We start from the raw sequence: 11852 nt of genomic DNA on the forward strand, positions 1-11852 counted from the left end.
GAATACTATATAATTATTTTATGTATCATTAAGGCAAATGTAGGGAGAGGTCAAAGGTAAAATATAATAAACATGACTGTGTTTTAAATGAATGTATGTGCTTTTTCACAAAAGCTTCTTTAAGCTTTTTTAAGAAGGGGCCAATAGAATGATAGAATGAGAGGCTTCATATAGAAAAAAGCATTCATGACCTTTTGGAGTGGACATTGTGTGACAGCTGGACGTTGGAAAAGAAGGGTGGTGCAGAACTAAAATAAGTTAGGAATTTGCCATAAGGGGGTAACTGAATATGCCATGGAAGTATGTTTGTGCATTTGTGTGTGTGTGTATAAAAGGGAGCTCTAAGCCAAAGAGAGACAGCCATTTCATGGAACTGCTCGGCTTTCGTTATTAGATAATAAAAGTCTAATTTTTGGATTCACAGGCTCCAGTTTCTTGAGAGATATGTTTGAGTTGACTACTTTCGAGTCATATATTTCTACGACAATACCAGCAAATAATCATTTGACTATTTTATTAATGATCATTTGATAATGTATTAATATTCATTAATACATCATATCATTCATGTTTCACTTTCCTTCTACAAAACACCTTACGCCACAAAAACCTTACAGCTAAAGTGCTAACCAGCATTATGAGCAACACAATGGCCAGTAGCGTGGCTATGACGTCAACAGAGTGGTAGGTGAACCAGGACATCTTATAGGACTCTGTCCTCAGATGTGCCGCTCCTTTGTTCCTCATGACAAACTCGATCCAGAACATGGCGCGGTCCAGTGGTGTCATAGGCTGGTCCCTGTGCAGCCTGGATAGCCTCTGCATGTTCTCCCTGTAGGTCGGCTCATAGAGAACAGCCTTCACTGCCTCCAGGAAGATGTCTTTGTTTACGGTGGCGATGTCCAGTATCTTAGCCACTCCCTTAACCCTCATCCTGTTGAGGTTATCTTGCTGGTCAAAGACCAACGGGAGGCCGACAATAGGGACACCGTGGTAGATGGCCTCCTGGACTCCATTGGTTCCGCCGTGGGCAACGAAGGCTCGGGTCTTGGGGTGTCCAAGGAGGTCGTTCTGGGGGAGCCAGTCCACTAGTAAGGTGTTGTTGCCCACGGAGGCGGGTCTCTTCCCAGTGTGCCTCCAGACGACCCTCTGAGGCAGTTGGGCGAAAGCAGCTGCGATGTCCTCAGCGATGTCCTCAGGAAGTTGTCCCACCAAGGTCCCCAGGGACATCATGATGACCCCATGGTCCCCAGACTTCTGGACAAAGTCCTCCATGTCCTGGGGAAGCGGCTTGGAGGGCTTGCACTGGAAGCCACCCATGTAGACCACGTTTGGCATGGTGGGACGCGGAAACTCAAAGGTAAAGTCATTCCTCATGAGCCAGATGTCTGCTGCCTGGAACAATGACATGTAGTGAACGTCAGGGCCGAAGTAACGATGGACGAATGGAACGTAGTTAGGGTCTATGACGTATGCAATTTGAAACCTTGTAAAAAGATAAAACAGAACATTTATGACTCTCTCTTGAAAAGTCATTTTGTCTGTCAACAGTGCTCCTGACAATGGGACATATGAGAGAGGCGAGGGGGCGATGGCAAAGTGACCCTCACCCTGGACTGTCCATCGGACATTGAAGACAAGAGGAAGACCAATGCGGTGAGCCAGAAACACTCCCCCACCATTGGCAGGATCTGTCAAAACCAGGTCATAGTTTGCGTCGCGGAACGATTGCATTAGTTCGGCATCTTCAAATATCATAGTCATCATTTCAACCAAATCCTTGTTTAACTCATAGAACTGCTTCACCACCTCAAGCTCCAGACTCATACGAGACCAGAAACCTCCACCCTCTCTTTGGATCTGCAATAGTCTGGTCACAAACAAACTAAAGAACTTCTCATCTAATCCACCACCAGATACTGGGATGGTAATACACGAGTAGTAAGGGGATTTCTCCTTGATGTACCAGTTGGTGGTTGGACGAATCACTGTGATGCTATGGCCTCTGGAGTGCAGCTCTTCGATGAGGACTTTCATATTGACCCAGTGGCTTCCATCCAATGGGAAGACCAGCACGTTCCCCCCATAGACAGTGGTCAGAGAGAAGAGCAGAACAGCAACCGTGACCAGGGCTGGTTGATGCATCTCTTATGTGACTCCTTTGATAAAAGATATAAAGGAAGAATAGTTAGTTACAGAGAAACTCCATCTCTTATTTCCTAATAAATAGGTTTTTAGTTACATTTACATTTTAGTCATTTAGCAGACGCTCTTATCCAGAATGACTTACAATTAGTGCATTCATCTTAAGATAGCTGGGTGAGACAACCACATATCACAATTGTAGAAAGTACATTTTCAGTCAATAAAGTAGTTGTCAGCAACATTCTAGTGCTAGTGCTAGTAGGAAAATACTAATTCTCTGTGTAGATCAATAATTTACTGTGTTATTCATATGTTACTTCAGAAAGTATTCACACCCCTTGACTTTTTTCAAATTGTGCTGAAATGAATTAAATTGAGATTTTATGTCACTGGCCTACACACAATACCCCATAATGTCAAAGTGGAATTATGTTTTTAGACATTTTTACAAATTCATTACAAATGAAAAGCTGAAATGTCTTAAGTCAATAAGTATTCAACCCCTTTGTTATGGCAAGCCTAAATAAGTTCAGGGGTAAAAATGTGCATAACAAATTACATAATAAGTTGCATAGACTCACTCTGTGTGCAATAATAGTATTTAACATAATTTTCTTATAACGACCTCATCTCTGTACCCCACACATGCAATTATCAGCATGGTCCCATAGTCGAGCAGTGAATTTCAAACACAGATTCAACCACAAAGACCAGGGAGGTTTTCCAATGCCTCGCAAAGAAGGGCACCTAATGGCAGATGGGTAAAAATAATAAAAAGCAGACACTGAATATATCCCTTTAAGCATGGTGAAGTTACTAATTACACTTTGGATGGTGTATCAATAAACCCAGTCACTACAAAGATACAGGTGTCCTTCCTAACTCAGTTGCCGGAGAGGAAGGAAACCACACAGGGACTTCACCATGAGGCCAATGAAGACTTTAAAACAGTTTAATGGCTGTGATAGGAGAAAACTGAGGATGGATCAACAACATTGTAGTTAGAGTTTTTATTTTTAGGATAAAAAGAAACGGAATAGAGCTAAGCACTGGCAAAATCCTAGAGGAAAATCTGGTTCAGTCTGCTTTCCAACAGACATTGGGAGACAAATTCACCTTTCAGCAGGACAATAACCTAAAATCTACACTGGAGTTGCTTACCAAGACGACATTGAATGTTCCTTAGTGACCTACTTACAGTTTTGACTTAAATCAGCTTGAAAATATATAGCAAGACTTGAAAATGGCTCTCTAGCAATGATCAACAACCAACTTGACAGAGCTGGAAGAATTGTAAAAAGAATAATATGCAAATATTGTACAATCCAGGTGTGCAAAGCTCTTAGAGACTTACCCAGAAAGACTCACAGCTGTAATCGCTGCCAAAGGTGATTCAAACATGTATTGACTTAGGGGTGTGAATACTTTTGTAAATAGCATATTTCTTTATTTCATTTTAATTAAATGTGCAAAAATTTCAAAAAACATGTTTTCACTTTGTCATTATGGGGTATTGTGTGAAGGTGGATGAGATAAAACATTTTTTTAATCCATTTTGAATTCTGGCTGTAACATAACAAAATGTTGAATAAGTAAAGGGGTATGAATACTTTCTGAAGGCACTGTATATACATATGAAGTGGGTAAAACAGTGTGTAAACATTATTAAAGTGACCTGCGGAGCTCTGCGGTTGCGGACGGTGCAATTTGCTTTACCAGGCGGTGATACAGTCCAACAGGATGCTCTCCTGTTTGTGACAGTCTTAGGGGCCAAGCTGAATTTCTTCAGCCTCCTGAGGTTGAAGAGGCGCTGTTGTGCCTTCTTCACCACACTGTCTGTATGAATGGACCATTTCAGGTTGTCAGTGATGTACACGCCGAGGAATTTGAAGCTTTTCACCCTCTCTACTGCTGTCTCCTGAAGTCCACGATCAGCTCCTTCATTTTGTTGTCATTGAGGGAGGTGTTATTTTTCTGGCACCATTCCACCAGGGCCTTAACCTCTTCCCTGTAGGCTGTCTCGTCATTACAATAAATGCGGCCTCAGCATATGCGGTTTCCAGTTCGCACAAAGTCCAGTGTAGCTCTTTGAGAGCCGTTGCAGTGTCGGCTTGAGGGGCAATATACACGGCCGTGACGATGACCGAATAAATTATCTCAGGAGGTAATGCGGTCGGCATTTGATGGTGAGGTATTCCAGATCGGGAGAAGAAATGGACTTGAGTTCCTCTACGTTACCACAATCACACCATGAGTAGTGAATCATGAAACATACACCTCCACCTTCTTTCTTCACATATTACAGTCTTAGTAAGTAAATGTTTCCTCAATAAAGTAGCTATCAGCAAAGTCAGAACTAGCAAGGGGGAAAAAGTCAGTGCGAGTGTTAGTTAACGAAAGGCAATTTCTTACAAAATAATTTACACAATAAAAACCTTTACACTTACAAGTAAATAAATAGTCAATGTACAATTGAAAATGTAGAGGCACTGTGTAATGCTATTAAGTCTTCCAATGCTGTCACAATTCTATCAGTCATTGTCAAATGGACTCAAGCCTTCAGGCACGTTACTTCTAAAGTTGTGCAAGTTCTCTCTATGTCTGGATCAGGCTCGCTTGTTATGTAACGCCATTGTTTCCACTGGCAAAGCCCAGAGGGACAACGGAATATATATCGGATGGGAGCTACTCCGACAACGTCTCTTTAAAAACTCTTATTTTGTTTACATACCTTACAAAAAGCTTTAATAGACCTCACTGAAAATATTCAATCAAAGACGTTCATCTAATTTGAATGGTGATGCTGAGTTTTATATGGATTTGCAGAACTACAAATGTTTGTGGAGGATGCTTCTTGAGATATTACACATTTATGTTGTATAAAGGCTATTGAATCAAGTCAAGTTCATAGTTCTTCTATATAAGTTTATAGGTATTCTATAATTCTCTGTAAACATTGATTGATATGAGTTCAAATGTGTTAATTTGAGAATGTTGTAGGTCTGATGATGCCATGTTTTCAACACCAGGTACTGAGATCAGAAACTGTTTCAACAACAGGTTTAAATATTTCGATATTCCACTACTTTAAACTAGATTTTCTTCACATAAACACTTACCAAAAAAAAAAGCCCAGTCAGCAAGTAGCTTCAATTCCAAAGTGATGTTTGGCCAACACCCCGTAAACAGCAGTTCTTCACCTTACAAACAGTGAAAGTAGTCCTATGGCTGTGGCTTTGAGTTGGAGTAACCTGACCTATGCAGCGACAACTAATCTGTGCTCTCTTGTTCAAAGTTCACAAGTTCTGACATGCAGTGTAATAACACCCCTGTAATTGCGTAAGGCTTTTATGTGTTGGCTTCCTGTTCTGTATTAGGAAATGGTCATTAGTTCAACATGAACATCATTATGGAGCAAGGTTGTTATAGTAAACTAAAACGGAAACTAAAACGAAAACTAATCATGAAAAAACTGTTTAGTAAACTGAAATAAAATAATTAATAAACCTGTTTGAAAAACTACAATTGGAGTGGGTCCAGCAAAATTAAGGCAGTTATACATTTTAAAAACATTACAATACATTCATAACAGATTTCACAACATATTAAGTGTGTGCCCTCAAGCCCCTACTCTACTACCACGTATCTATAACGTGTGTGTGTAGTGCGTATGTTATCGTGTGTTTGTATGCATGTTTCTATGTTTGTGTTGCTTCACAGTCCCCGCTGTTCCATAAGGTGTATTTGTATTTGTTTTTTAAATAAAAAAATTCTGCTTGCATGAGTTACTTGATGTGGAATAGAGTTCCATGTAGTCATGGCTCTATGTAGTACTGTGCGCCTCCCATAGTCTGTTCTGGACTTGGGGACTGTGAAGAGACCTCTGGTGGCATGTCTTGTGTGGTATGCATGGGTATCCGAGCTGTGTGCCAGTAGTTCAAACAGACAGCTCGGTGCATTCAACATGTCAATACCTCTCACAAATACAAGTAGTGATGAAGTCAATCTCTCCTCCACTTTGAGCCAGGAGAGATTGACATGCATATTATTAATGTTAGCTCTCTGTGTACATCCAAGGGCCAGCCGTGCTGCCCTGTTCTGAGCCAATTGCAATTTTCCTAAGTCCCTATTTGTGGCACCTGACCACACGACTGAACAGTAGTCTAGGTGCGACAAAATTAGGGCCTGTAGGACCTGCCTTGTTGATAGTGCTGTTAAGAATGCAGAGCAGTGCTTTATTATAGACAGACTTCTCCCCATCCTAGCTACTGTTGTATCAATATGTTTTGACCATGACGGTTTACAATCCAGGGTTACTCCAAGCAGTTTAGTCTCCTCGACTTGCTCAGTTTCCACATTATTCATTACAAGATTTAGTTGAGGTTTAGGGTTTAGTGAATGATTTGTCCCAAATACAATGCTTTTCGTTTTTGAAATATGTAGGACTAACTTATTCCTTGCCACCCATTCTGAAACTAACTGCAGCTCTTTGTTAAGTGTTGCTGTCATTTCAGTCGCTGTGGTAGCTGACGTGTATAGTGTTGAGTCATCCACATATATAGACACACTGGCTTTACTCAAAGCCAGTGGCATGTCTTTAGTAAAGATGTAAAAAAGTAATGGGCCTAGACAGCTGCCCTGGGGAATTCCTGATTCTACCTGGATTTTGTTGAAGAGGCTTCCATTAAAGAACACCCTCTGTGTTCTGTTAGACAGGCAACTCTGTATTCACTATATAGCAGGGGGTGTAAAGCCATAACACATACGTTTTTCCAGCAACAGACAATGATCGATAATATCAATAGCCGCATTGAAGTCTAACAAAACAGCCCCCACAATATTCTTAGCATATATTTCTCTCAGCCAATCATTTACATTTTTACATTTTAGTCATTTAGCAGATGCTCTTATCCAGAGCGACTTACAGTTAGAGAGTGCATACATTATTTTTTTTTTTTTTTCATACTGGCCCCCCGTGGGAATCGAACCCACAACCCTGGCGTTGCAAACGCCATGCTCTACCAACTGAGCTACATCCCTGCCGGCCATTCCCTCCCCTACCCTGGACGACACTCTGCCAATTGTGCGCCGCCCCATGGGTCAATCATCAGTCATTTGTGTAAGTGCTGTGCTTGTTGAATGTCCTTCCCTATAAGTGTGCTGAAAGTCTGTTGTCAACTTGTTTACAGATGTGAGTGCTATGGGACGATAGCCATTTAGGCAGGTTACCTTGAAGTTCTTGGGAACAGGGACAATGGTGGTCATCTTGAAATATGTTGTGATTACATACTGGGACAAGGAGAGATTGCCAGCTGGTCTGCGCATGCTCTAAGAACGTATCCTGGTATTCCATCTGGCTCGGCAGCCTTGCGAGTGTTAACCTGTTTAAAAGTCTTACTCACCTCGGCCACGGAGAGCAAGATCACACAGTCATCATACCTTTAAACTGATGGAGTCACGATTGTACTTTTCCTTATCTATCAAAAGGTCTCGGAGATGTCTATGAAAGATTAAAAGATGCAGTAGGCTGGCTCCACATGTTTCAGTCATTCATTGCTATTCTCCAAAGTACTCTATGCAGCCTACTGCATATTATGTTTGATATCCATGTCATTTGAATACAGTCAGAGGTTATACTATAAGTATTATGGGCCACAATTAGTGGATAATACGTTCCGTTTTCATAACACCTAAGCAATGTTTTCACAGTGTCTTTATATAAATTACTGCCCTCTGTGCACACACTTCTTATTCTGAAAAGTGTGGAAGCATATACCTGTGAAGGGGACTCTACATGGTAGTAGTAGTAGTAAATGCTATGAGGTTTTTACAGTGATCATTCTTAGATTTTATTTGACCATGGGAAGAATAGCTACAGTACTGCATCGAAACGGGTTTGGTTGAACTGAGCCTTGAATATTACAGATCAGACTTGGCCACAGGGGGGCAGTCCTCTCATAGAAAAGAATACAGGCTACTGAAAAACATTCACCAGAGGTATTCTGCATAATGATGGTTCCATGAGGACACACCACCTGCACTATTCTCACACCACATCGACAGATGCAACTGCAAAAGTGGGTATCAATTTACACCTCCAATAGGGTTGTTTTGCAAGCTACTTTCAGATTTTACAGGGAGTTTCCAGGAATGTATTGCAGATTTGGCAGACAGTGATGTGGTTTATACTGCACATCAGTGACATAATATGAAAGCACAGAATTAACTGAGTTTTGGTGCCAGTCACTGTTCCTCTTATTCCTTTTTAGGAAGAAAAATATGTTATTATTTGAACTGCACCTGTTTGCTTATGTATTTGTAAGTCATTATCTGTGTCTTTGTGTGTGCTTGGGAATTACCGGGATAATTTAAATTGGCAGTTAGGGGAACTAAAGACAAAGGTTAGGATAATATACGTAGCAGGTCAGGTGAAACGGGTTAGATTTAGAATAAGGGGAAGGGTTAGCTAAAATGCTACAGTTGTCCCTGACGCGACTCAAACATGCAACCTTTGGATTGCTAGACGGTTGCGGATTATGCCTACCCATCCTTCCCGACCAACCTCCCTACTTTTGCTTCTGTCTAAAGTAGTAGGTATCATATGTCTTGGAGGTGCTCAGAAATACGTAAAGTATGTTTCGTAGGCCAGGCTGACCTATGCCTGCATGCTGGTGTGTGTGACCTCATAAATGAATGCCTTGAGTAACCACAGCCCCTCCGTGACATTGTCTCATCTTCCATTCAGTTGTTCTTCAAAAGTATGACTGTGAGACAAAGCCATTCATCATATTTTGTTTAGCATAAACGTTAAAAGGAATAGCTCTCCCCAACTCACATTAACAGTTCCTGTTGGAAAAATGTACTTTCATGTTGAACATGGATGTGACCCACATAGGTGTATTTTTGGTGCTGCTATTCCCCTGATAGTTTCTCTCTATTCTGCTGCACTAAACCCTCCTGGTTCATATTACCACTGACACTATGTCATAGTCTTTGTATTGTGAAAATGTATGTCAGCGGCCCACTGTGTCATTTAACAGTATACAGTATATTGTCAATAGACTATACTCTTCACAGTCATCAAATGACTATCATAAAATCAGCCTCTATACTGTAAAATGATGGTGGATTATCAATAGAGATTTGCATACTTAGGGTAGATTGATACATGTCGTATGTGTGAAGTGAGCGGAGGAGGCATCATGTTATATACAGTGCTTCAGTGACATCAGTACCTCAGCTGCTTAGCGAATACGTACAGTAGCTGATCACTATAACCCATTTTTTCATATAAGCACTACATTAATACCTCACTCAGATATGCAATTAAACTTGCCATGGTTTCTATGGCATCACAGGGTCCGATACCTGCAGCTGGTTGGGTGCACACACACACACACACACACACACACACAGATGTCACTGGGGAACTTCACACACTAGTGAGGGACTCAGTGATTAGAGACTGAACTCAAGGTCAGGGCAGTGAAAAGGGTAGAAAAAAAGGGTGCTTTGAAAAAGGAGCATTGTGCACTTTACAGATATTGAGTTACACAGGCTCATTATAAAGTGGTAGAAGATAAAAGTTTGTCCCTTATCTACAACTGATCATCCATGTTTAAAAGAATAAGAGAGAACTTAAATAGACGATGGAAAGATCAGACCAGATTTTCAAGCTTATTTAATGGGTTGGCCACTTTGAGGCAGGTGACAGTAGCCATAGATGGTATTATAACTGACATGACACCTGATCTTAACTCTATGCGTACCACAATAACACAGAAAGACAGGAGAATACAATACTTTTCATGACATCAACGCTGTTGTACTGCCTGCCTAGGCTGTCAAGGGCGTCACTGTTGTCATTGCAAACTAATGTGTGTTTTAGTTTGAGAAACGTGATTTAGAGATCTCACTCTATCTCTCTCGCTCTCTCGCTCACACACACACACACACACACACACACACACACACACACACACACACACACACACACACACACACACACACACACACTTGACATCTGAGACTGCTGCATTTGGGTCTCTCTCGTTGAAGCTGAGTTTTATACCTCTCCTCAGTTTCTGCCCCCCTATTATTTTCAGTTCCTGATTCTTCTTCCACAGATTTTCCATGTAGCCTTGTTTCACCACTATGACAGCATATACAGTGCATTCAGAAAGTATTCAGACTCCTTGACTTTTTCCATATTTTGTTACGTTACAACCTTATTCTAAAATTGATTAAATAAAAAATGTTCCTCGTCAATCTACAGACAATACCCCATAATTACAAAGCGAAAACAGGTTTTTAGACATTTTTGCTAAATTATTGCAAATGAAAAACAGAAATACCTTCTCTACATAAGTATTCAGACCCTTTGCTATGAGTATCGAAATTGATTACCAGGTGCATCCTGTTTCCATTGATCATCCTTGAGATGTTTCTACAACGTGATTGGAGTCCACCTGTGGTAAATTCAGTTGATTGGACATGATTTGGAAAGGCACACGCCTGTCTATATAAGGTCCCACAGTTGACAGTGCATGTCAGAGCAAAAACCAAGCTATGAGGTTGAAGGAATTATCTGTAGAGCTCCGAGACAGGATTGTGTCGAGGCACAGATCTGGGGAAGGGTACCAAAACATTTCTGCAGCATTGAAGGTCCCCAAGAACACAGTGTCCTCCATCGTTCTTAAATGGAAGAAGTTTGGAACCACCAAGATTCTTCCTAGAGCTGGCACCCCCGGCCAAACTGAGCAATTGGGGGTGAAGGGCCTTTGTCAGGGAGGTGACCAAGAACCCAATGGTCACTGACAGAGCTCCAGAGTTGGGAGAACTTCTTCCATTTAAGAATGATGGAGGCCACTGTGTTCTTAGGGTCCTTCAATGCTGCAGACACAATCCTGTCTCGAGGCTCTACGGACAATGCCTTTGACCTCATGGCTTGGTTTTTGCTCTGACATGCACTGTCAACTGTGGGACCTTATATAGACAGGCGTGTGCCTTTCCAAATCATGTCCAATCAACTGAATTTACCACAGGTGGACTCCAATCAAGTTATAGAAACATCTAAAGGATGATCAATGGAAACAGGATGCATCTCAGCTCAATTTCGAGTCTCATAGAAAAGGGTCTGAATACTGTAAATAAGGTATTTCTGTTTTTGTTTTTTTATAATTTAGCAACATTTTCTAAAAACTTGTTTTTGCTTTGTCATTATGCGATATTGTGTGTAGACTGCTAATCTATTTTAGAATAAGGCTGTAACGAAACAAAATGTTGAAAAAGTCAAGGGATCTGAATACTTTCCGAAGGCACTGTATATATATATATATATATATATATATATATATATACAGTGGGGAAAAAAAGTATTTAGTCAGCCACCAATTGTGCAAGTTCTCCCACTTAAAAAGATGAGAGAGGCCTGTAATTTTCATCATAGGTACACGTCAACTATGACAGACAAAATGAGGAAAAAAAATCCAGAAAATCACATTGTAGGATTTTTAATGAATTTATTTGCAAATGATGGTGGAAAATAAGTATTTGGTCAATAACAAAAGTTTCTCAATACTTTGTTATATACCCTTTGTTGGCAATGACACAGGTCAAACGTTTTCTGTAAGTCTTCACAAGGTTTTCACACACTGTTGCTGGTATTTTGGCCCATTCCTCCATGCAGATCTCCTCTAGAGCAGTGA

The 11852-nt window shown here is 40.8% G+C and overlaps 1 protein-coding gene across 2 annotated transcripts; it reads right to left on the reverse strand.

The window, feature by feature from the left end:
• Positions 1–499: 499 nt before the first annotated feature.
• LOC311141685 (UDP-glucuronosyltransferase 2A2-like) lies at positions 500–5452 on the reverse strand. Of its 2 annotated transcripts, XM_084177094.1 has the most exons (3): positions 5265–5452; positions 3821–4501; positions 500–2159 (listed from the first exon to the last, which is right to left on the reverse strand). In XM_084177094.1, the coding sequence occupies exon 3, from the start codon at positions 2143–2145 to the stop codon at positions 562–564; it is 1584 nt and encodes a 527-aa protein (XP_084033220.1). In that variant the 5' UTR covers positions 2146–2159; positions 3821–4501; positions 5265–5452; the 3' UTR covers positions 500–561. The 2 variants fall into 2 exon arrangements, with proteins under 2 accessions (XP_084033220.1, XP_084033219.1); XM_084177093.1 differs by lacking the exon at positions 3821–4501 and having other exon boundaries at positions 5265–5442.
• Positions 5453–11852: the final 6400 nt, after the last annotated feature.

The sequence above is a fragment of the Coregonus lavaretus genome (assembly GCF_964263955.1).
Source record: "Coregonus lavaretus genome assembly, chromosome: 14".
Classification (NCBI taxonomy): Eukaryota; Metazoa; Chordata; class Actinopteri; order Salmoniformes; family Salmonidae; genus Coregonus; species Coregonus lavaretus.